The sequence below is a fragment of the Budorcas taxicolor genome, chromosome 4, assembly GCF_023091745.1.
Source record: "Budorcas taxicolor isolate Tak-1 chromosome 4, Takin1.1, whole genome shotgun sequence".
Classification (NCBI taxonomy): Eukaryota; Metazoa; Chordata; class Mammalia; order Artiodactyla; family Bovidae; genus Budorcas; species Budorcas taxicolor.
Window position 1 is genome coordinate 24,915,845 of NC_068913.1, and position 27,972 is coordinate 24,943,816.

The window sequence follows — 27,972 nt, forward strand, 5'->3', positions numbered from 1 at the left end:
ATTACCAGAGTGAAAGAGTTTATGTAAAGAGAAATAATAAAAACAAAGAAACACTTATTTATGTCTTAAAAACAAAGATAAAAAGGGAAGTGACTGGAGAGTTTTGGTAGTTCTAGCTAACTCATACCAGGTATCAGCAAGGCTTCAATACATTAAAAAAAAAAAAAAAGCTTCTAAACAAAATGTGAGAAAAGAAATAAAGATAAGATTAGAGAAGAGATGTACTCAAGAAGATTTTAAAAATTGGGGAAAAGGAAAAATGAAAAATAGGAAATTAAAAGAATGAATAAAGTTTCTGCAGGTTCAAGGTGGCAGATAAAATGTGTATTTTTAAAAAATATATCTACTTTTTAAAAGTAGCAATGGAAAAGTAATAAACCAAAAATAAAAATAAAATCACAATGGTTATTAGGTTAGTAAAGAAACTTAACAGAGTAGAACAGTTTCAAAAGCAATACATTGAAAGGGCACCACTGTAAAGATACCTCCTGCAGCTGACCCAGGATCAGGGATGGTACAGCTAGAAGCAGGGATGGGAGGAGTTATAACAAGTGAGCAGGTCAGCTATGGGATTAGTGAAGGCTTACAGCATCGCCTGACCAGAATCCTGTTTCTGAACAGCTACCTATGGCATTTGCCTCCTGGAATACATCTGAGGAGCAGCTCTCTTAGAAATGTGGGTCTACCACTAGCCATGCAGCCTGGACACTGACATCAGAGATAAAACAGGTCACCCTTCCCCAATGAGAAAGTAATTTTCCTGCCAATAGTGTGGTCAATGAGAAAGGCAACTAAAGGAAGAAAATTTCCAGTTGAACTAATATGAAACCCATTTGCTAATCATGGGGGGAAATAAAGCTTTTAAATAGTATAAAAAGAAATGATTAAGATTAAACTAGAAATTCAATCCAATTCCATTCAAACTCATATTTTAAGATTCAAGACAATAACAACATATTGAGGAGAGTAAATGTCATTAAATTTTGAGGGCATAATAGGGACTTACAAAAAGACAGTCACTAGTGAGAACCAATAAGAAGATCAATGAAGCAAAAACAAGTGCAATGATAGTCTAACATAAATATGCTTTCACCTTATATGAAGGATGTCAAATCAGTGGTAAAATGGTGAACTAATGAACAACTTTTGTTGGGACAGCTAGATTTTGATGAAGGAAAAAAGCATTCCATTCTGATGTCATCCTTTCTGTCCATGCATCTCTAAAAAACTTGTAATATTCAAAGATTAAAGGTTAGAATTTAAAACAAAATATAAAGACTAAAATATATAAAGAATATTTCAGTAATTTTGGCTTGAGGAAAAGTTTTCTAAAACATAAAATTGAGAAAGCATTCAGCATAGAATTAACAGATGAAATTTTATGTATTTATATGGACAAAAAAGAACAAACTATATAAATTGAAAGCAACTAGAACAAAGTAAAAGAAAACTCTTCCAACATATATAAAATGATGATGTAAATACTTATGCCATAAGATTTTAAAATGAACATGAGAAAAGACAAATCAAAATGAAAATAGGCAAGTAAAAGGTCATATGCTTTACATAGGAAATAAACAGTTAATATATGTAAGAAAAAGTGTTTGTTTGAATCATCTGTTGCTTTGGTCTTATTTGATTATAGAGGAAATACGCTGCTGAATACAATATCAGAACATCTATCAAACAAAGAAGCCAGCTATATTGACCCAAACAATAGGATAGGCAGGTAGCCAAACCTAGGTCTATGAGATTGTTTTTCTAAATTTGAATAAAGATCAAAATAGATTCCTGATTCAGCCATATGAGGCAACCTACAAAAATGGTAACACAAAAGATTCATGGTTGTCAAATAATTTAAAGTGATTATTTATTATTAATTTAATTGGGAAGTTACTCCAACTCCATCATATCAGTATGGCCTGTAATACCTATTATATAGCAATTAATCTCCTAAATCAGTGCTTATCCATGCCATCTCCATATAACCAGTTGGGGAGCTTTGTCTAGGCCCACACCTCAGATATTCTACATCAGGCTGTACTCCCAAACCCTCTTACAACCCATACCTATGCCCTCATAGGGAGTCCTCCATTCTCATTGTTTAAGGATAAAATAAGAGGCACTCATTTTCCAGTGCCTCTCCATGATATATCAGAAGTAGCTGGCAGTAGGCTACAGTGGCAGTACAACTAAACCAGGAATAATTTGAGTATAAGGAAAAAAATGACCTCTGACCAGTGGGCAATATCTCAAACAATAAAATTTCCTGTTTACCTTTACTGGATAGAGAGATGTTCAGAGTTGAGGAAACACATGAATTCAATAATACTGACTAATTACAAATATGTGTCACACTATTAAGGAACTGGAAAAGACAAGAATGGACTATTAGCGATGGGAGGAAAATTTATGCAAGTGAATTTCTCAGAGTGGACCCAGTATTGGGACTATTCCTGGTCCAAAGAAATGCCAGTTGGCAATTTTTCATAGTCACTCCATGAGTGTTCAAAACACTCATGTTCATGTTGGTAGGGACAGAAGCTCTGGAAGGGATAAAGAACACGAATTTAACTTTAACAAGAAGAGTAGTTACTGACTCTGGAGTACTCAATTTTCATTGAATGAACCAATTAGTTAATTCCAATATGTTACTATAACTCAAGGGAATTTAACCCATTTACTTAAGGGTAACCTAAAGTCACTGGTCCCTTTCCATAATACAACTGCAGCCATTTGTCCTTACTACCTAGACACTGGTTCTAGAAATTGTACTAACTTTGCCTTCCCATTATGCCTTTGTCAATGGTCACAGCAAATGGCTTACTGAATGCTTTATCATATGCCCAGTCACTCAGTCAGGTCTGACTCTTTGAGAGACTATGGACTGTAGCCCACCAGGCTCCTCTGTCCATGGGATTATTCAGGCAAGAATACTGGAGTGGGTTGCCATTTATTTCTCCAATAAACTATCATGGTGTCTCACATATTGCTGTCTCCTTTCAAGAAATGCCTTTCACTGAGAAGGAAGAAAGAGAGTGGGTTGATGCCCTAGAGACATAAAGGTCATCTTATATGTTTTATCAGGGAGAAACAGTTGTTCATAGCACATTGAAATGACCTACTAAAGACTCAGTCACTGAATCAGTAGGAGCACTAAGAAACAGCTATGTCATATATTCTGAACTATATGATGCTATATGAACTATATATATATATATATGATATATATATATGATATATATGATGCTATATGATGCTGTCTTACCCAATTCAGAAAATATGGTTCTAGAGCCAAAATGATTCTGGAGTTTGAGTATTGAAACTTATAATTTATTATAGTTAATACTCACTGTGAATCTTAATTTTATGTGTCAAATTGGCTAGGCAATGGATGTCCAGAGAGCTGATCAAACATTACTTTGGGTGTTTCTGTGAGGGTATTTTTCAATGAGATTTAACATTTAAATCAGTAGACTGTGTAAAGCAAACTGCCCTCTCTAAAACAGGTGAGCCTCATCCAATCAATTGAAAGTCTGATAGAACAAAACGCTGATCCTATCCCAGGAATGAGAATTCTCCAGTGTGATCACCTTTGAACTAGGATATTGACACTTCTTAGTTCTATAGCAGTTTACCAGCCTGCGAAAGAAAAAATAAATATCCACTCTATAAATTTGGATTTGTCAGCCTCAATTAACATGTGAGCCAATTCCATATAATAAATCTTTCCTCATAATATATACTATTGGTTCTGTTCCAGTAAAGAATACTGGCTAATATACTCTTTCAAACATTTTGCTTCAGACTCTCTAGGTGTTTAACTCTTATGTTTCAAATGTTTTAACACCAAAGAGGAATGCTACCATTTAAGATAAAATTTTCATTGAATTGAAGCTGAAAACTAATACCTGGACATCTTGAGGTGCCTCATACCACTAGACAAATAGGCAAAAGTGACAAATATGATGTTGATTGGTATAAAACTGACTCTAACTCCCAAGGAGAAATAGATTCACTGATCTACAATGGAAGTAGGGAGTACTAAATAAGATTTCTGCTCCAATCACTGGTTTAGTTGTAAGGGTGAGGTTACACACAGTACCAAACAACCCCCAGTATTAGTGGCATAATCTTACAGAGGCTTATTTATCATTCATTCTATGGAGATCTTGGTTGGGTAAGGCTGGGGACGGGGGCCCTCTCTCACCATATTTTCATGCCAATGCTGCTGATCACTGTGGTAAAGGAAGAGAAAAAGTGGAAACTCTACTTTCTGGTCACACTTTATTGTAAGAGAAAGTCAGACACCACGCTTAATACCAAGGTGAAAGGAGTAAAGTCAAAATCAAGTGCCTGGAAGGAGATCTGGAAATATTTGCTCAACAATTCTAGTAGTGCCATGTACTACCACACCTGTCGCTCAAAGTAAGTGAAAAATGAATTCTGCTCTACACAAGCAGTACAACCAAAATCTCAGACCTATCCACTAAAACTACTTGAGTCCCTACACTAGGGAAACATTTCCAAGAAGCTGAGAAATGTTTTATGCTTCAGCTATAGCTTTTAATCAGTAGTAAAACTAGGACTATAGGCCTATAGATTTTCCACGTGTTTCATTCTTCATATTATTAACACTGTCATTTAATGAAATTCACTTATAGTTAAATATACATTTTTCTTATTGTATTTATGTACATTGAGGTCAAATGGATAAAGATAAAGGAGAAAATAATCATCTCCAGAAATGTTTCCAAGAACCAGGACTTGAAGCTGGATATAGTAACTATACAAGATTCTGGGTTATCTACATTTTAGGAAGACGTGTATTTTTGCTGACATATTTAGTAGCATTAGTAATGATTGGGTTTTTTTTTTCAACTTTTATCTTCAGAAAAGAAAAGATATTGGATAATTTGGTGGTTGGATGGTGGTGAACACATACTGTTTACTCCCGCCAAGAATTTGTCTTTCATGCTCAGGTTATGACATCCTCATCTGGCTTTGAGGAAACAAATAATTTGATAGTAATCTTGTAAATCAAGGAGCCCTATTCCAAAGTGCTAACACTGTAACATGGGAAACAAGGAAAACCAAAAATATGATTCTCCTAAGGATCTGAATCTTGAATAGAAGAATAAGGATACCTAAAGCATTTGGAATCAATTTCTCTTAGGAGTAACCTATGGACTCTGTCTTCTTAGTCAGAGTTTCCTCAAACTGTTCTTTTCTTTCTTTCTTTCTTTCTTTTTTAATTGAAGGATAATTGCTTTACAGAATTTTGTGGTTTTCTGTCATGCATTAACAAGAATCAGCCATTCCAACTTGAGGAGTTGCCTCAAACTGCTCTGATTCCTATCTTTTCTGAAACATATTTCTTCATTTTTCCATTAATTCTATGAGCAACTTCATAACTTTTCAGTAAACTCTATTTTGGGTCAGAAACTAGATTTTATTTCTGTTGTTTATAGGAAAGTCTATCTAACTAATGCCATTTCCAACTTTAAAACTGATTACCATGCAAATAAAAATAAGGATATATTTTTACCTTTGACAAAAACAGAAATTACTGAAGATAGCCAAGTTAAAAGATGTTATGGGAAATAAAACATTATATATTGCTTTGGGGATTATAATTCAATACGAAGTTTCTGTATAGTAATTCAACAGAACCTGACAAGTAAAATTTAAGATATTTGAATATGCTTCTAAAAACAGATTGATTGTTAAATTATTCCAATAATTTTAAAGTGCAGGCAATATAAATATTTCCCAGTAAGAGTAGCTAAAAAAAAAAAAAAAAAAAAAACTATGGAATACTGTACAGCTCTTAAAAACATTTAAGCTTATCAGTATCTACTGAATTTGGACAATATTTACCATATGCTTTTGAGCAAAAAGAAGCAAGCTGCAGAGCAATAAAAAAACTATACTCTAAATTATACAAAAGATCTATTTCTCTATACAAAACATACATGTAGGTCTATATATGAATACATTGTATATATACAAATGCATTCACTCAGTCATGTCTGACTCTGTGTGTGATCCCAGGGACTGAAGCCTGCCAGGCTCCTCTGCCTGTAGAATTTTCCAGGCAAGAATACTGGAGTGTGGTACCATTTCCTACTCCAGAGGATCTCCCTGACCTGGGGATTGAACCCATGTGTCTTGCATCTCCTACATGGGCAGGCAGATTCTTTACCATTGCACCACCTGAGAAGCCCTAATATACATATATTAATATCTATATTTATAGAAGGTCTTAGAGGATACACACAAACAATTTGCAATGATAATGATAATGAAAGGTGCTAGACCTTAAAATGGGGTCCTTAACTTAATCTCTAAATTATATTCATTGTAGTGTAGAATTATACAAGTGCATATTTTACTTTCATTTTTCAACATATTAAAATAGATAAGGTAATAGGATGCCTAACAGTCAAAGAGTAAAAGGAAACATGTAATATATATTTAAAGTACAGTAGAAAAAATGAAATGTGAAAATAAGGCTAACATCAATGTTACTACAGTATATTTACATAAAGCTACACAGCAATTATGTTATTAACTAACATTACCTCAAATGATACTGATAACAAATAAAATTCATCAGGGACATATTATGTAGTAAGCACTTCATGGAACTCATCCCAAATTTACTTCATAACTATCCTATGATGCTGGTCCTATTTCTTCATTTCATGGAGAAGATTATGACAACACAGGGCAGTTAAATGATGAGGTTTATAATTATGAGTCAGCAGACATTTAGTTTAACTATAAAATACCAGCAAATCCTAGATTTACTTGGTCTAGTAGAGCTACAGAGGTCTTGGAGTAGCTAAACTTCTTAAAGCACAGTTCCTTAATCCTGCAGTGAGTGCCGAATAAGTCGCTTCAGTCATGTCCAAGTCTCTGTGATACTACAGACTGTAGCCTGCCAGGCTTCTCTGTTCATGAAAATCTCCAGGCAAGAATACTGGACTGGGTTGGCATGCCCTCCTCCAGGGGATCCTCCCAGCCCAGGGATGGAACCCGCATCTCTTACGGCTCCTGCATGGGCACACAGGTTCCTTACCTCTAGTGCCACCTGGGAAGCCCCTGCAGAGTAAGAGCTATTTTTTGAAGTGCAGAGAATATTAAAGAACCAGAAAAAGAGGTGCCCTGCTTGAGCATCTGTGTTAATATCAAGGCTTTACTTTTGCTTGTCTTTGACAAGGCTGGAACTTACTGCATGTGGCTAAGTTAGTCAATAATCTGATCATGATCCTCTACTGGAGTTTGACAAAGGCAGTGTTCTGAACTAAATTCCTATGGGGAGCCTGCCTTCTACAGCAAGGTGGTTCCACCCATCACTGCTCAGCATTTGAAACTGGCCCTGGACAACAGGTAGCAGGGAGGGAAGAAAAAGATGAGTATAAGTGTGGGAGCCTGTGCTAATTAGTTGCATATAGTTTCATTTATCTAACAGAAGATTTGATGGCATACATTTTATTCTGAGCATTTAAGAGACAACTTTAACATCTGCTTTCTCATTTCTGAGAATAACCTAGAAGACTTACTTTGATCATACTGACATATTTTTCAAAAAGAACTTTGTTTATAGACCTTTTTTCTACTTCATCTGGTATAATGTTTCCTATCATGTTGATAGACAGAAATCAGATCAGTGAAAGATGACATTAATTAGTTAAACGGGCCAAACTAATAATGATTTATTTCAGTGCAGACTGATGACATCAAAAGTATATGGTATCTGTTGAAAAATAATTGTATTTCACTACATCTTGCCTATTACAAGGTATCTTATAAGAGAGTGATAGCTATTGGATTTGGTAGGTAGTAAATGAAAAAATCACATTATGATTTCCAGTCTTTGTTAACCAGCATTTTTTCTTCTGTAGTAGATCTGTATCTTACATTTAATAAAGAAAGGAAAAGAGAGCAGCACTTCCAACCAAAAGATGGTTTAGTTATTTCAGCATCCAGCTAATACACATGTATGTTTGTGGTGCAATTATTATTATTATTATTAACATTAGCATAGTATGAGAATTACTTCACAATATTTTTAAAAGGAGGACAATCTGATTGAAACAGGTCATTTTGAAAACCAGCATCTGCATTAGTTACTCTTATGTAGTTGATATTCAGTGTTGTTATCTATACTAATCTGGCTGCTGTATTTGAATAACATTATTTCTAGGTTTGTCAGGCTGCTTATTTAATTAATTAGTAGTAAATAAGTTAATGGCAATAATATATTTAGACTTACCCTGGCATTGGTCCATTTCCAGCAAGACTGTAAACCTGACGAGGATTTAGTAGGTATTGGAATTTTCTGTAAATTCTATAAAGGTGAAAACATAGAAGAAAAAAATTAAATTTAGTGGTACCTCCAAGTTTTTATTCTAAAATGCACATTGATTTGGAACATTCTCTATCCTGCTTTTGCATATTATTTATCTAATAAGATTTCAAATAAATACTTTAAAATACCAGGATAAAATTAGTTAAATATCTTTCTTAATAGATCCTTGTGTAATTTACAAATTGGACCACCCTAACAGAGATGAAAGTTATTTATCCCATATATATAATGGTTTTGGACACTTTGTATGTATATATGTATGTTAGTGAAGACTGTGATCCCATCTGCTTAATTCCTTCACATAAACAATCAGCTTGATGAGCTAGTTCACAAAATTACTAAACTATTTCACCAGGAACATATCAAACAATTCATTTTTTTCTGAAATAAATTAATCATTGTATAACCAATACAATAGAACTGTTTCCAAGTATACACACAATCCCAAGTATACACACATATCAGAATTCTGAGGCAAAATATCACATGTAAAGAAATATTTTTAGTTTTTAAAATTAGCTTTTACATACATGTGAAAATACTACTATATATCTTAATGCATCCATCTCATGTTTACTGATAGGGCTTCTTTGATAGCTCAGTTGGTAAAGAATCCATCTGCAATGCAGAAGACCCCAGTTTGATTCCTGGGTGGGGAAGATCCCCTGTAGAAGGGAAAGGTTACCCACTCCAGTATTCTGGCCTGGAGAATTCCATGAACTGTATAGTCCATGGGGTCACAAAGAGTTGGACATGACTGAATGACTTTCTCATACACACACGTTTACTGATAGAAATCTCCAAATATCTGTTTATATCGTCCTGCTTCCTTGAGCAATACCCTTGCATTCTAGATCTTGAATAATGATTACCACTCAGTGTCTTAAGAATGATTTTAGTCATTCTCGGGACCTCTTTTTCCCCAGCACCTGAAACAGAGGACAATCCTGTACCTTCTAACTGAGTAATGTCTACCATACCTGGTTATTCTATCTCGTGCCTTACTTCAGGCTTTCAAGTTCTCTCACCAGATCTGTGAAAGTCTTGCCTATACAGCCTTCTTCTGTTCTGCTACTTAAGTACAGTCATGCTGTTTCCAAGAAGAAAAATCACTGCCAGTCAGGAAACATATATAATATTTTATTATATTTTCTCATCTTTCTCCTCCTTCCTCTTAAATTTCAACCCCAATGAATATCTTCTGGCTCCCTACCAAAACAGCACACTCATCCACAATTATGTCTTTTTTTTTTCCTTTACCTGTCCAATACCTGCTGCTGCTGCTAAGTCACTTCAGTCGTGTCCGACTCTGCGCGACCCCACAGACAGAAGCCCACCAGGCTCCCCCGTCCCTAGGATTCTCCAGGCAAGAACACTGGAGTGGATTGCCATTTCCTTCTCCAATGCATGAAAGTTAAAAGTGGAAGTGAAGTCACTCACTCTTATCCAACTTTTAGCGACCCCATGGACCGCAGCCTACCAGGCTCCTCCATCCATGGGATTTTCCAGGCAAGAGTACTTAAACCAACTCAAAAGCTAGACTTTTGAGTCTTCAGAGACAATGACTGTTTTCCTCTGAACTTCCATGGCAACTTTATTTTAAACACGCTTAACTAAGCTTCTACCTTGGGGCTGCTGTAGAAAATCTATTTATGTGTCTGCCTCCCTGTAGGACTATATCTTCTATCTCATCCCCAGTTTCTAGCAGAGACTAGATTCTCTCAAGTGTTGCCGTCTAAATGATGTGTGAGCACTTCCACAGCTGTTGATGGGTATGGGAAACTACCTATGTGTGAATATTTATTTCTGTGACCTTTTCCTGCTTGCCTAATACATCAAAGAAGAAAATCTACATATTTTGAAAGGAAAACCCTGAATGCTGTGCTGTGTGCTTAGCCACTCAGTCATGTCTGACTCTTGGTGACCCCATGGACTGCAGCCTGTCCAGGTTCCTCTGTCCATGGGGATTCTCCAGGCAAGAATACTGGAATGGGTTGCCATGCTCTCCTCCAGGAGATCTTCCAAACCCAGAAAATTGAACCCAGGTCTCCTGCATTGCAGGTGGATTCTTTAGCATCTAAGCCACCAGGGAAGAAACATATTTTGAAAAGAAAACCCTGAATAGAATCCCATTATTTGTGAAAGATGGCCCCTATGCATTTATGATCACACACATAATAGACCTCCTTTAAACATATTTACAGTTCTTTTGATTTTGAATGGTCCTTGTTAGCGTATAAAGGACAAAACGTGAGTGAGTAATACTGCTGCTGCTAAGTGTCTGACTCTGTGCGCCCCGTAGACGGCAGCCCACCAGGCTCTGCCGTCCCTGGGATTCTCCAGGCAAGAACACTGGAGTGGGTTGCCATTTCCTTCTCCAATGCATAAAAATGAAAAGTGAAAGTGAATTCGCTCAGTCGTGTGTGACTCTTAGCGACCCCATGGAGTGTGCATACAGGAGAACTCAAATATCCTCCTTGCCCCATTAAATTTAATTTATTGATAATTTCAGTGTATCTATCAATATTTTTTAAAGAGTTATTTTTAGGTACTAGGAGAAGAGGGAGAAAGATATTTCATTTAAGGGTCATTTGGCATGATTAATGTTATTTTATTTTGAGGGAGATTTTTCCACTTGAAAATTTTTTTCACTTTATACTCCATTTGTTTCTAATTTCAAATATGAATTTTAGTCTCATCTATTGCTTTGTGAAGAGTGTGCTTCTTTTCAAGATATCTATAACATAAACAACAACAAACTATGAGTAGTAAAGGAGGAAATGATTTTATCATCATCATTTACTATTTCATGGGTCTAAAAGTAAGGCAACTAGTCTCTTTAGTAAAACATTATAAATACTTTATATCAATAAGCCACTAGTTATTTAAAATAATTTCTATCATATTTAGCAGAGTTTAAAATATATATGGTGATAAAAAGGGAAAACTTTTTAAGCAGAATTAATATTTTATTGAATGGAAAATGACTATTCTTCATTTAACTGAAATAAAGTTGGAAAGTTAAATGATAGAAAAGTAAATTACTTTTCAAAATTCCATTATTCATAGAAACATTTCAACTTCGTTATTTGGTAAAACCACAATAGAAATTTCTATTTTATTATCATAGTGTTTTTGTGAATGCTTTTATCTGATTGCTCATTTTTTGGCTGGGATCAGTAAAAATTTCTAGAAATTATTAAGGTATCAGGTAACAACTAAATTTCTGTTTATGACACTCTTTAGGAAGGAATGATGCTAAAGCTGAAGCTCCAGTACTTTGGCCACCTCATGCGAAGAGTTGACTCATTGGAAAAGACTCTGATGCTGGGAGGGATTGGGGGCAGGAGGAGAAGGGGACGACAGAGGATGAGATGGCTGGATGGCATCACTGACTCGATGGACGTGAGTCTGAGTGAACTCTGGGAGTTGGTGATGGACAGGGAGGCCTGGCGTGCTGCGATTCATGGGGTCGCAGAGAGTCGGACACAACTGAGCGACTGAACTGAACTGAGGATGACATAAAATTTACTCTTCAGTGTGGCAACTTTCATATCTTTAGTAATTATTATAATTTAATCATTAATTTTACAAAAAGGAAAAAAAAATAGTGTCCACAAGAATACTGAGACTATAGGTAATGCAGCTCATTATTATTCTGAGTAAATATACTATTCTTCTCCAGTGTATATGTCATCATGTTCTCCAAACACACATGCAGATAATCATTAAAATATATTTTGTCTAGAAGCTGAATGTAAATTCCATTTCTCACTACTGGGCAGGCGATGAATTTTGTTCCTCACTACTGGGTGATGATTTACCTGAAGTCACCTGTTGACCATCTAGAGAATGAATTTTCATCCAACTATATTTATGGAGCTGTGCTATATGCAAAGCTCTTTATTAATGGCTAGGGAAGTTAATAGGCAGGGTGGAGAGAATTCAGATATCTGAGATATGATAATAAAATCTCTGCAAAAGGCCATTACTATATTAAAATTTCAACTGTAAAACAGGGAGAGTCATACCAATATACATTGTTACACAGAGATGACAGCACCATTTATTTCACATTAAAATTACTGAACCATGAAGGATAATAGTTTTAAATGTTTTTATACCATAAATTTAGTTTCACATGTATATGACATAGTAATAAAGCTGATTTTTTTAAAAAAATCAGTAAATAAAGCTGATTTTTAAAAACATACCGTTCTCCTTGCTTCCCACCACTTTTGGGGTTCACAAAAACTAAAAGTGGATGAGTACCAGGAACTGGAGTGATCTAGAAGAAAAGTTGAATATGTGGACAAATTATTTACATTAGATATAAAGAGAACTCCTTGTTATTTCTACTTTATGACATGCCAATTAGCAAATTCAAGAATATGGTTCTTTCGTCCTGTAATGAGGAGATAAACAGCACAGATAGATAATAGATACTAGATCTATTTAATAACCTAGTTAAATCCTGTGCTTCGTCTCCATATGTATCAACAGGAATACCCACTCCACTAGGAACAGGGGCAGAGGGTAAGGCAGGTATAATATGGAAAGAGAATAACCTCTCAGTAGCTATGAGATGAAAACAATAGGTCCAATTGTGGGACACTGAATAAACCACCCAGAATAAAGCAGAATATAGTGGGGAAGAAAGTTAGGAAAGAAAGAGCTCAAATTAGATCCATCTTAGAAATGATCCCTACTCCAGAGCTTTGTAGCACGTTTGGAATCCATCTTCCCAACAACTTGTGAACGAGACTCTAAATAAGATCGTTTGAGGCCACTTTCAGCCTGAGTCCCCATCTGCACAGCACCTCCTCAATGCTTTCTTTTCCTACTTGAGAAGCAGAATGCCAGTTAATCCAGGCTACTTGCTAAACAGGAATTCATTAAATTGACTGAGCCCCTATACACCATGCACTTTTCATCATTATATACTTGATTTAATCCAAAAAAGTGCCTGCTCTAGTGGAGCTTGTAATCTGGGAGATAAACATGAGAAACAAACAAATATATATTTAGTAATGAAAAGTATCACCAGAAACAAAGCAGGTAAGGTAATAGCATTTCATTGACAAGGGGGAGAAATTATCTTTTGATAGAGTGGCAAAGAACACTTGTATTTTACTTAAGTTCTATGTTAAGAGATAAGCTCTTTTAAATAAAAGTATTTCTATTCAATGTATGACTATGTAACTCAGATATGCTCTTTTAAATAAAAGTATTTCTATTCAATGTCTGACTATGTAACTCCCATTTAAACATAGTTTGATGATAATAATATTTTAATAATAAAACATGCAACTAACATAATTCTCTAAATAAATATTAAGTTGAAAGGTTTTAGATCAGTCTACTTTTTGAAAGTAGATTCGAAATATCCTTTATTGCTCTGGTATTTTTCCCTTAGAAAGTACTTGAAATATTCAATGAGGAGATTAAAAACAACCATTTCATCATATCATCTTTTTTCCTTTTGCTTGTTAAACAATATGTTAAAATATCCTACCAATCTATTTTCTTCTAATTCTTCTGAAATGCCATTTTTCTAATGATTATAGGCACTGAGAAATTGGTGACATCTGCAGACTGTATGAGGAGGTTGAATAAAACATTCACAGTTCTTCTACTCTTACCTAACTTGTTCTTCTCACAAGCTATTTTTTTCTGACTCAGTTTTACTTCCCTTTGTAAAGAGGGCACATGGATTTTGTTTCTGATTAGTCTCTCATTCAGCTGGGAGATGAGATGGATGAGCTGAATGAACCTGGAGTAAGTTTCTAGCTCTTCTCCCCTGAACTCCATGAGCTCAATTATTATTGTACAGAAGGTGCCTCTGAGGTTAAGCCATTGTGTTACAAACTTGCAGTGCATCTTCCCCTCACTCTCATTAAAAGCTGAACACCAAAACACACCTCTGACAACTAGTATTCAGTCTCCTTTACTTCTCACTCTATTACAAATCAGACGGCACTCCTAACATTTTCACATGCAAAAAAGTAATAGATGTGGATCTTAGTTGATTTTTTAACTTCATTTAAATTGCTAGTCCTTATTTTTAAATGGAAGTGGCATTCTCAAGGTAAATAAAAATTTTTAGGAAAACATAGCCTCTGAACCCAAATACTAAGTTAGGGTGATCATCTGAAAATTCAACATTCAGCTTACCATTACATGAGATTACATTACATTTATTTGGGCAAATTTTCTAATTCACTTGAAAATATATCCTGGAATGTCTTTCAGAAAGGCTTATTAATTGAAATGTTGAAAGACATAATTATGATTTATCAAAAAAAGGCTGGTATCATGCAACAGAATATTGTGTTCTGAGGAAACATTATTATGAAGATCCCACCAGAATATAGTATAATCTGTTGTTTAGTCACTAAGTTTTATCCAACACTTTTGTCAACCCCATTGACTATAGCCTGCCTGGCTCTTCTGTCTATGGGATTTCTCAGGTAAGTGGGTTGTCATTTTCTTATCCAGGGTATCTTCCCAACCCAGGGATCAGACTCATACCTCCTGCACTGGCAGGTGGGTTCTTTACTACTGATCCACTAGGGAAGCTCCAATATAGTCTGCCGAGGATCTCAAGATACAAAAACCTAGATGTCATTTTTAGGAGTCAGTAGATGGATAATTATGTCAAATGGATTAAAAAATATGAGAGAATCTAAATAAAGAATTTAGGATAATGATGATACTCTACTCATCACAAAAGTTAACTACCAAACAAATGGAAGAACAGAAATAAAACCAAGCTATCAAACTTGTCCTCACACAGCCCCTTCCCATAAATTAGACTTGTTAAATAATACTATATAAAAATAAAACATTAAACACTTCAATATTTATTTGTAAGTTATCAGAGACTACAGAATAGTGCCTATTTGACCATTATTCTAACAGATAAGTCACCTGACCTAACATAACTTCCATTGAAGGAGCAATATGTGATTCCATATCAGAACCACAGAAATTCTGGTATCAGGGAATCATTTAACAATGGTGGTATTTATGTAAGAAATGTGATGGTTTCAGGCAAATCAGCATCTTTTTCAGCGCTCATTCAAAAAGCTCCAGAATTCTGCTAAACTTTGTTACTATAAAGTCTAGCATACTAAATTTGGGTAGGAGACCAAAGACTGTGTTTTTAGATTTGAGAGCCAAAGACCTACAGTACTACAGAGCCATTTTCAAGTCTGATGAGATAAAAATAAACAACTACTGTGTTCACTTATAGTCCTGAAGTGAGAAGCAGCACGTTCTGGGAGATGGTGAAGGACAGGGAAGCCTGGTGTGCTGCAATCCACGGGGTTGTAAACAGTCAGACATAACTGAGCAAATGAACAACAAGAGGCAGCATCTTAGTGACAGAGTCTATAATTCGTAAATTAAGTCTCATATTCCTCTTCATCCTCAGTAAAAGAAGCCCGGGCTTTTAGGATTGCCTACATATGAGAACATTCTCTTATCATACATAACACAACCATAAAAATCAAGAAGCTAGCATGATTCTGAACTAGTTTCTTTTGTTATAAAAGCATTATTGAGACAACTGATGAAACTAGAATGAAATCTCAAGATTAGATAGCACTAATACATCAATTTTACATTCAAGTTCACTAATTGTCTTTTGAATTATACCTAATATAGTCTTTAACAGGACAAATTTTGGATTTTTACTTTTATGTAATAACTCTGAAATAAAATGTAAAAGAATTACTTTGAAAACTGATTTATTGTCATCCTAAAACCTCATATGCATTTTGCTACAGATTTTCGTGGGATGGGAAAGAGTAAGACAAAAATACAAACTCTGTCTAAAACTCTGTTGTGCCTGTGTATATGCTCAGTCATGTCTGACTCTTTGCAATGCCATGGACTGTAGCCTGCCAGGCTCCTCTGTCCATGGGATTTTCCAGGAAAAAATACTGGAGTGGTCAGCCATTTCGTACTCCAGGGGATCTTCCCAACTCTTTGACCTTGGAAGTAAATATTTATATAGCGCTTGAAATAATTTCAAGTGGAACAATATATAAAACAGATGAAAAGCAAATTACTCTGTCTGATGTGTAAAAGAACCCTGAACCTGTTCTCAGCTTCCCATCACACCACTCTTGTGCTGGAGGTATGTCTATGCAACCTTTCTCAGAGCAGTCTTTAAAAAAACAAAAACAAAACATTGGGAATGGGTAATACAGTATAGCAAAGAAAACACTGATGGTGGGGGAAAGTGTTCAGGAATATTTTATAGCATGTGTGATACTTGAAGTCCTGCAGAATGGTTCTAAACTAGGTGTGAAGGCACTACATGCAGTAGGAAAGAGCTCATACTGGGTTCTCCTCTATAAAAATAAATCACGCAAGATCGCATTTACTCATATAGAGGAGCAGTTTCATTTATATATTGTAAACACTTTAGAATATGGCTTTAGGGTCAGACTGGTTCGGGATCCCAGTTCAACCATTCTCTCGACATATACTCTCTCCCTTAGCAAATTAATATGTGATGGTATTAAGTGCAATCAGTATGCCTTTCTGTCCCAAATTCATATCTACTCTCACCCCTGAATTCTAGACTCACATATCTGTCTGCCCACTCAATACTTCTATTTGGATGTTGAACAGCATCAGACATTTTACTACAAATTTTATTCATCCAAACCCCCTCCATCTCAGGCAATGGCAACTCCATCATTTCAGTGCATGGGCCAAAGCTCTTGGCAATGCCCCTACTCTTCACTTCTTAATGAGACCCAGTCTCTCTATCTTACATAAATTATACACAAGGCCGATTCTCAGCCCTGACACATCTTATTCAGTTCCATATTTTCATTTATAACTGAGCACATTTTATATATATGGAGACCAGAACTCATTTTAGAGGTTGTTATAATACCCAAAATATAGAATAGGAATTCCAGACTTAAGAGACTTAAAATGACAATGAAGAGCTGATTATAAGAATCAGTAAGCCTGAGGATCCCAAAGTGGACATACATATACATATAATCAAAGAAAAAGAATAAATTTGATACCCATGCTATACATTTCTGTATAGTGCATATATGCATGTGTAGTTTACAGTTTGGGGAATTATAAGAATGCGATAATTGTAAATAATAAAAACAGTAGGGAAAGAGAAAAGCAGTTGTGGTGGGCACAACACTAGTTCACTTTCAGATATTTCATTATAAAGGTTCCTCTTTATGTTTTGCTAAGAGTACTACACGCTATAGACTTTTTGGTTTGTAAGTGACACATTTCGGAAATTTTTCTCAAAAGAATGTTTAGGGACAAGGTAACATCGGCATAATACAGTTTAAACAACTGTTCTGTTTTTCTAATTGTTTGTTCTCATGTAGCTAATCATCTGTATTTTCACATCGTTTGCATGTTTCAGTTACATTTGATCATATGTATTAAATGTAAACCTGTGGTGTGAGCGATGACAAAGACGGAGTGCCTAACCACCTCTATTTGAAGTCCCCTAGGACTCGGGTTAATTAATGAGACTCATCCTAAGGTTATACATGATCTATTACTTCCTCTAATTAGAAATAATAATCCTGATCATTATGCTGGTTAGCTGGAAAGAAGTAAGATGAATGTGCTTAACTGTGATTAATAGTCTATAAGCCATGTAGATCTCTTCTGTCACTGAGTTATATGCAAACTGGGCTGCAACTCAATGCTTTTTGGTGATATATATTTTTATAACTCGCAGAAAATTAATTTTCTGGAAGATATTTTTAAATTTTGTGACAAAGAATAAGCATTTTATTATTTTAAAATTGATTACCACAACAAAAATTATTTTTCCATTTTGTATGAAATAGCTATCCAATAATTTATTGTCCACTATTTAAATATTTTCTCCCAAATTATGTGAATACCTATGTGCATCATATTTTAGTCCATTCTGCTGAGGTGAAAGAGATTGCATGTGAAAGTGAAAGTGAAGTGATAATGTACAACTATTTTTAAGATAAAAATTAAAGTGATGATGATCACAGTATTTACTTACTGATGTGTTATAAGGGCTGATGCCTTCCCTTTGCTAACCAACAAATTTACCTGACAATTTTATATGCCAGAGAAAACTATAAAGTTATTATCTGGTTAGAAAAAGGAAACACATACACAGAGAAGGTTAATCATCTATTTTTTTGATATGATTTAGTTATAATAAGATTGAAAATTTTGCATCCTTTAGAATAAAAAAAGAAAATACATCTTATATTGCTATGTCAGTTTAAAGTCTTTAGAACACTCTGCATGCACCATTTAGTTTTGGTTTTGATGTTTGAGGTAAGACAGGTGTAACTATAGAAATATTAAGAAAGAGACTAAAGCAGTTATAATTCTAGCACTTTCAAATTTTTGTTTCAAAATTTGCAAAAGTAGTACATGGAAGAGCAAGGAGGTCAGAAATTTAGCATTTCTAGACCTGTTAAAATTTGTTAACCAAGGGAACAGGGATCTCAAGAGTGTAACACAAGCTCTGAGTCTGATGACCTTCGTTCTCACCTCACTAACTGAGAGGCCCTAGGAATAATTTTACTTTAGAACATCAATGTATTCATTTTTAAAGTAGTAATAATAATATTTATTATATGTTGGAGACAAGAATTCATAATTATCTCAGACATCATTGAGAAAGATCACTTAATATTCATAAAATATTATCACAGTGGCTAGCATATACTGTTTAACAACTGATGCATGTTTCCCATCCATGTATGCTGGAAGTACGTTGTGAAATATATTTGAATTTTAAAATCTGTGGAAAATATTTAAATTTCAAAATTAGGTTTCCTTTTGTTATTTTTATTGCAGGAACCCAGATTAACTATAGATTTAAACTAACCAATATCATCAACTGAGCTATTAAAACTACAAATGTTGATTATTTTTCACTAAAAATTTCACAGGATCACTAACCTAAAAGTTTTTACTATCATAATTGTGGATAAATTTTATATTTGGGACTTTCAATGAGATTGCTTAACACACAAGTATGCCTTTCAAAATGTGTAGACATTGACTTCCTCTTTTGATAATTAACTTCTATACTCTCTAACCAATGTAAATAAATTTATCATTCAGAATTTCCTCTTTTTACATTTGAATTTAATGACTCATAAACAATTTTCTATTTACAATGTTTTATTATGTCAAAAAATCAGTAATCTGATTATCGTTAGCATAATTATTGTTTTCAGTGAATGAAAATAATGAAAAAGAAAGCATTTAGGCAACTACCATGTGATCTCAACTGTCCTTGCAAACTGAGGACATAAAAGACATAACCCATAGAACCACAGATAAAATAGTAAGTGAAAAAGATATAAACTATATTGAATTGACGTATGTAACATACTATATCTTTGTGTGGTAAGAGGTTGGTAAAGTTTCTTGGAGAACATGAAGACTGCAGCATATTCTTAAGGAAAAGAATTAGAAATTGGAAGAGAGAAACATACAGATAGGAAAACAGAACAAAAATGACTTCAGAAAACAAAACAACAAAAACTTAATCCATAGATTAAGCCAAGTTCTTTGATTGTGTTCATGTTTGAAAGGGACACAGGTTCAATTCTTGGTCCAGGAAGATTCCACGTGCCATGGAGCAACTGAGCTCAGGGGGCCACAACTACTGAGCCCGCATGCTATAACGACTGAAGCCTGAGTACCTAGAGCCTGTGCTCTGACACAAGAGAAGCCACCACAATGAGAAAGCTGAGCACCACAAGGAAGAGTAGCCCCTATTCTCTATAACTAGAGAAAGCTAGTGCACAGCAACGAAGACACAGCACAGTAAACTATTAATTAATTAATTAATTAATATTAATCATTTAATATATAGATGGTAAGAAATGTTTCTCTTGATGTCAGGGACCCCTAGGGGTAACTCAGAGATTTTTAAAGTACTAAAAACATGATTTTGAGTTACCTGTGTTAAAACAGATACATATATGCAGTTTCAATGTCAACTTAAAACACTGGAAGATATGGATAAATTATAATGGATTCTTTATTTTTATTATTGATTTGAAAAAATTCTACACAGAAGAGTTCATTTTATTATTTTCTGAAAACATGTTTTTCAGTCAAAATGACTTCCAAATAGATACAATAATATATACAGGGAGAAAGTATGCTTGGAAATAAATAATGCATATATATAATACAAATGTATATATTTTATACTAATTTGCAAAAGCTTCAGATTGACAAAAGATCTCTTATAAATTTAAGTTTAAATGAAGACAATGTCATAAATGATTAATCTAATCAGAATGTCACTCTGTCAATCAACTATAAAACTGTCATCTTGATAAATTAATAAAAATGTTTCTAAAATTATCTACTGAACAAATTTGCACATTAAATAAATGTGTTGATAGCTGGACATATGCCCTTCTAAGAGCACCAAAGTAACAAATATGAAAGCTACTAAAATTTGGATTAAAATAATCCTACCTGCAGGCCTTGTCCATCCACAGTAACGGAGTTGGCTCTTTGCATTTTGTTCTTGTCGGTCACTTTGTTTGACTGATGGGAACCACCCTTTTCCCTTTTCACTGTCGCTTGTCTTTCCTATTAGGAAAAAATCTTGTATCAAAATATTGAAAATATTTAATTGCTTTACTACAAAGGCAACATAGAGAAGAATCTCATGGCTACTAACTTGGATCCAGCTTCTTAATTTGGGGTTTCTAGTGAATAATATGAAACCAGATGCTTAGAACTGGCTCAAAATATATAATAGATGCATGACCAAAATATCAGTTAAATAAAGGTGGTGAAAGAAAACCAAAACATATTATCATAGGTGCCCAATTATGACTCTGTTAAAAGTTCTTAAGGACTACTAAAGCTAATCATTTTCATAAACAATGGTACAGATAATACTACAGGACTGTAAAGGAATTTGTACTGAGCACTAAATTTAATGCTTATAAATACAGGCAATATTGAAAACAGACCCTTAAACTACTACTGATCAAGAATGACATAAAACTTAAAACACACATTCCTTCCCAGCTAATATTTATATTCACCAGAACAGAAAACATTTTCATAGTTGTCTTCTTCCTGTTTCTATTACTTCTCCTCTCACTCTTTCCAACCCAACCTAATAAACCCTTATCACCATTAATGCACCAAATCACCTTTTATTCAAATCACCAGTGACCTGCTCATTTGCTGCACTTGTTGATCAGTCTTTAACTTCTCAATTTTTAAGCAGCATTTGACAGAATTGACCTTTTCTTCTAGAAAATTTGGTTCAACTGGGTTCCAAAACACCTTTCTTAGCTCTCCTCTTACTTTACTAACTTCTCCCTAAGTCTTTTCTGTTTTTCCTCCTCCAGCCTTATAATCTCAATGTTTAACCCTTGACCTTTCCCTTGGGCCTCTCATCTTCACTGTCTACACACACTCCCTAGGTAACTTCATTTACACCCAAAGCTTTCGACTTCAATTTGATAATGAAGACTAAGTTTATATTCCCTGTTGAGAAAAGGAATATTCTTGCCATATCAGTAAACAAGGATATCACAGAGATCAGCAATTGCATCCCTCTAAATGTGGATTTCTGACCCCTAAGGGCAACCAGGAAGAACAATACCACCTTGCTGCAGCCACTCCCTATGGTGAGCACTGAGGAACTCAGGGTGTGAAAAAAATGCAGGATGCTGGTCCTAGATAGCTGAGATGCATATGAAGGGAATGATTTCAGTGTCCAGATTCTTGCATCTTCCCATACAGAAAAAGCTCCAAATTTCTTAACCTGAGATATCTGGTTTTAATTCACAAAAACATTTTTGATGTTCATACTACGTGCCTTTTGTTGCAAATTTCTATATATCCTGACTCCTGCCCCCACATCCTCAGAGCAATTCTCTCAGGGTTACTTGAAAGGCTTTCTCCCGGGCTTGACGTCCTAAAAATTCCCACCAAATAAAACATAACCCTGAGCTTTTAGGTTGTAACTATTTTTTTAAGTCAACACTGTTCAGAGTTTCCCCAGGAGCTTAATTCCTACAAATAAATGCCCTTTCTCTCTGTCCACATAAGTATCTAGAACGCATATGAATCCTGAAACAATAAAAACTAATTAAAAGTTTCTCCCTATCCACCTTAAAAATAAATCCCGAACTGGATGATTATTCATCACATCTATCATTACATGTTTTAAGCCCCCATTATCTTATTTGCCTTAATTATTGTGGCCATCACCTTAATGAGTCAATCACTTTCCATTTTGTCTCCCTCCAGTTGATTCTCTATGTAACAGCCACACTCATTCCTTATTATTGCAATCCAGCTACATCAACCCCATCTTTGTTTCTTGATCACAATAATTGTGCTTTTAATACTGGGCTCTTACATCCATTCTGCACTCTGCTGGACAGCTCTTCTTGCTCCTGGTCAAACATTAGACTCTATTCCTTTATATGTTTGTGTGTATGCATATTGTTTTATATAATTTAAAATGTTATCTATTTAATACTGGTCTTCCTACACTTTAATCAAAGCTTCATAGAGAAATGACTTTGCTTAACTGTTTCACATTAAATCCTAGATCAGTGCCTGATAAAATCACTATAAATGAATGCAGAAATAAATCAATTTTAACATTCAAAAAATCAAGCAATTTGAAGTGCCTGAAATACTGTGTTGAGAAGAACTCCTAAGGCATGTCTAAGCTTGATGTGAAAAACAGTCCTGATCAATTACCAATGTCTCCCATGTGTGCTTAAAGGTTTGAGTGCCATGTATTCTCTGTTATATATTCAGATACATATATATGTTTCTGTTCCTATATTTGCATGTATTTTGTAAATTACTTCTCAATTACTGTCATTTAGGAAAATATATTTAAGTGCAATTAAAAGTAAAGCTCTTTTTTATATATATTAAGGCCAAATGGAATAGAAAACTTCTTGGACCAAAATAAATGCTAATCAGCATAGCCCTTTTATAATCCTTGCAATTTCATGGTGCACTGAATATATTTTTGTGTAGATAAAAATGGCTTGTGCAATAGGATTCCTGAAATTTAAATTCTTTGGAAACTGATATATTCTCATATAAGCAGAATTTCTGGCAAAGATATTGATATTTTAAGGAATAGATCATTCTTTCTAAGCTTGCAACTTACATTTTGTCCACAGATAGTTAAGGGTATAATGAATAAATGAGTGAATTATAGGATGAGATTTGAAGTCAGAAATCCCAAGTGGAATCCATCTCTGCTACTTAAATACTATGTAGCCTTAGAGAATTGAGTCTTACTCAAAATGGAGTCAGCAATACCTATTTCTTAAAGTTGTATATGACTTAAAAGAAAATATATAAAGTTCTAGCCTATATTAGTGCATGTGCTAAATAAATGAAAGTTATTGTGAATAATGTAAAATAGGTATGGTTCTTCCATTAGGGTGCTCTTTAATATCACCATTATGTAAAATGTTTGTTATATTTTCAAATACATATATATGAAAAAGTTAACTAATTACAATAGGCATATTTTTAAATGAGTAAAGCTCAGCAACCTACATTTGAAAATCCACAGCATGTTGTGCTGAGTTCAAGCATGTCATACTTGGTGGGTAAGGGGATTTTTTTTTCTGAGTTCTAACATTCAGGTAAATAAAACATGGTAACAGTGTTTTATAAAAATCTATATTGTGAAAGTTATCATTTGTACATCGTATATTCTGCCTTGTAATCCAACATTGTTATTTAGCATTAAATTCCTAAATGCTTGAGTTATAAGATATAAATAAAATTTAAGTTGATTAGTTACAATGGAACTCAGTATTTGCATCCAGACTATTTATAAATGTAACTCTGGGCATGTAAACATGTGAGTGTATGTCTGTAAAGAATTACCAAATTATCAATTAATAATATTTTATTCTTAGCCCATAGAGCTGGGCTTCCCTGGTGGCTTAGCGGTAAAGAATCCACCTGGAAATGCTGGACACATTTGATCCATGGGTTAGGAAGATCCCCTGGAAGAGGAAAGGACAACTCTCTCCAGTATTTTTGCCTGGGAAATCCCATGGAGAGAGGAGCCTAGTTGGCTACAGTCCATGGGGTCCCAAAAGAGTTAGGCATGACTTAGCAACAAAACAATAAAAAAGTGTATAGCTGGGGAAAATCCTGTGTGACTGAGAATCTCTAGCTGGCAGAAAGCACTTGTTTAAGTGATTTCATTTCTTTCTAGGGGGGTCATCCCTCTGAGAAAACTGCAGACTAAACTAAAGCTATTTCTAGTAGCAATTGTAAAATTTAAAAAAAAAATTAAAAACCTTAAATTGACTTTTCAATTGTTAAAACTTTATTTTTAAAGTCTAGAATCATAAGAGGTATATCACAGATTATGAAAAAAACTTCAGTCAACTCATCAGCAGGTGAATTTTACTATATGATCTAGATAACAAAACATATTTATTCAAATACACACACACCACCGAGAACAAAGTGGTTTCTTTGTTTGATGGAAATATGCTTAGTGGTTGGAATTTCTAGAATTAATCAGACTGACAATTTATAAACAAGAAAGACTCATAAACCATTTAATATTTTTCCATGGTTTTCTTTGTATTATACTCATTTGTTTCATGTTTATTTCCAAATTATATGGAAGTCTCTCTGAGCTATTCACTATATTTTACTTAAGCAGCATAGGATAACAGGAGGGTAGTTGAATACTTTTCCCTATTTCCACTAAGAAAATCTTCACTTCTTTTTGATTCTATATGAGCCACAGGAAGGGCCAAGCAATTACATCTTTGAAAAATCTGATGTCCACCAAAATGTCACTGGCCCGTGTTGGGGGTTGATTCTCCCTGACTGGCCAAGTTCTATTATGATATCTAATAATGTTACTTCCAATGCTAAAGTTATAGAAAAATTTCAGGAAGAGCTTGCTGGCATTATTTTGCATCTTTATTCAGGATAAAAGTGCTCTGTGATAATACGGGGCAGTACTTATCACTTCACCTTCAGATCTTTTTTTTATGTTTTGGGGCTCTAAATCACAAACTAAATTACTTTGTTATAATTAAGGTAAATTTTGTTCTGCCAGATAAATTATCCTAGATATAAAGAGTCAGAAAATTATTGCTTCAATCAATAGGAATTATTCAAACACTGAAAAGAGCTGCTTTAACCAAAAAAAATGAAAGAACATAGAACATATAACTACAAAATATAAAATACAGTTATCAATATTTCAGCATTTTCAAATATCAACCACTTGTGTTTGCTATGCAGACATTTAAAACATAGAATTCAGTGTCTTGTGATCCTTAGACTCCACTAGTAGCACAACAGATCTCAACTGGGTAATATGTTCTATTAGAATTCCAAAATAATCACCATCATCGTAAACAGAGAAGAAAAGATGAAAAGACAATCCACAGAAAACAGAAAGATGCGATAAATGAAATAAAAAGACGTCACTTTAAATATGTGCTCTAAAAAAAGTCTTTTTCTATCTCACGCTGGTTCTCAGGAGTATTTGTAAGTTGCTGAAAAGTGCTTTCACAAAAGAGACGTTTACCACAATACTTAAGCCTGCTGTTATCGATCACTCACAAACGACAAGCAGCAAGTGATGATTACCTCAAGCACAGGATTTTCTTCTCTTTGTCCAGTCTCAGCATGAGAGACAGGCAGTGGCAAAGCGCCTTGATTGGTACAAAAGCCACAAAGGGTGGGGGCGAGTTTTGCTTGCCTGCCAACAGTATCCTTTACTGGAATCTCATAACCTGCTTTCTCTGCTACTGCATTACTTGCCCAAGTGGTGACTTAGCCCGTTCTGCCACTGCAGCTAGTCCCTAAGCATTTCCCTGAAACTCTAAGATTTTAACCTAACACAGTGTAAAATATCTCCCTGAAGCAGGAGTGTTACCATGTTCATCAGGATTTAGACAAGTTACAAACTCCAAGAAAGCAACTTAATGACAGTTGCAAAGCTGCACCTTTAATTATCATAACCTTATTACAAGATTTAAACGTGTTCCTGCTGAGAAACATTAAATCATTACAATCATGGTGAAGGCTCAAAATCTACTAGAAATCCTTAGAAGTTGCAGTGAAACACAGCTGAGTAGCAAAGTAGTCTTGATTTTTTATAAATATTTTATATAGTTTTAAGCATAGCTATGACAAATGATATAAAGATTTCCATTTCTTTTTAATTAGTTAAATACTTATTCAACAAGCAAAAAATATTTTGTACAAAGGCAAACAAAACATGTGAGCTTGGGGGCTATATTCGAGCTTTGTCTCTGTAAAGACTTGGGCAAGTAAGTTATTTACCTTTCTAAGCCATCCCTTAATTCATCTATAAAATGGGAAGTTTCATGTGATGATAAATTGAGAAAAAGCATTAAGTAGCATAAAGTACTAGCATAAATTAGGCACTTGGTAAATGACAGTGATTTTTAAAATAGTTTTTAAAAAAGGCTACATTTTACCATTAACTCAGGTAAGCTGTTTAGTAAAGATGGGTATTGTGAAGAAGTACTTTATTAACTTTACAGTATTTTATTTGTTTTTCAAGGATGTCACCATAACTCGGTGTGATTATCTGAGTCTTTTGTAGGAAGACAGAGGAAAACAAACGAGAAAGACTCATTCCTAGTCTTAACATACCTGCAGGTGCTACTCACCAACTCAGCCTGAAGGTAAAATATATACTTTGATCCACAGCCCTGGTTTTCATATATCACACATGATAATGTCTATTCTCATCTAGAGTATAGTTATGTATGTTAAGTATGAAAGATTAGAAGATTTCTGTTCAAGAAATTTTGATTGGAAGAAATGAAATTTAGGAATGGGAAAGTCCACGCCAAAATCATTTGGGCTGTTTACTAGCTATGGCTGGGCCACTGGAAAATCAGGTCCCAGTATATAGAGCTCAACACCACTCACTCTCCATTCCCTTGATAAACCGTAATAATTGATGGCCATGGAAAACTGAAGATTAAAAATCTATAAGTAGCTCTCTTGTATTTTCATAGTCATTATCTCTTTCTATCAGGTGAGTTAAAAGCTTAACTTAGTAATTTCTATGTAGCCCCCTATCTGTTTATGCAAGTTCTAAGTAGAATTTATCTTTTAATTGAAACTGTATAATTTAATTATCACTCAAACCAATAAGTTTTGATTATAAAATAAGGTGTTACCGTGAAAAATTACTTACATCCTTTGGAAAGGCACATAAAACAAGATACGTGTGTGTGTGTGTGTGTGTGTGTGTGTGTGTGTGTGTGTGTATGTGTGTAGGAAAAACAGTCAAGTTGGCCTGGACACAATGTCTATGAAAGATCTGAGAATTAGTAATAAAAAGTGAGAGGTTTTTTTACACTGAAATTGATTTGTAGATGTCTATGAGTTTTTCTTATACTTTTAAACAATTGAAAGTATTTTCTTACTAAGCAAATATCTTTTCACAAAATAAGGTATACTTTTGTTATATTTTGAAACAATTGATAATTGAAACTTATTGTGGGCAATAAGGCTATGATGTATGCAAGAAAGGGTCTATG

General features: G+C 34.4%; 1 protein-coding gene across 1 annotated transcript in view; it reads right to left on the reverse strand.

Annotated features, from left to right (window-relative positions):
* The window catches only part of DGKB (diacylglycerol kinase beta), a 796,797-nt gene that overhangs the window by 527,582 nt on the left and 241,243 nt on the right, over window positions 1-27,972 (reverse strand). Inside the window, exons 14-16 of the mRNA XM_052638442.1 lie at window positions 20,879-20,995; window positions 12,592-12,665; window positions 8,282-8,356 (exon numbers count right to left, since the gene is read on the reverse strand). Coding sequence (XP_052494402.1) covers window positions 8,282-8,356; window positions 12,592-12,665; window positions 20,879-20,995 — 266 coding nt within the window. The remainder of the gene's footprint in view (window positions 1-8,281; window positions 8,357-12,591; window positions 12,666-20,878; window positions 20,996-27,972) is intronic.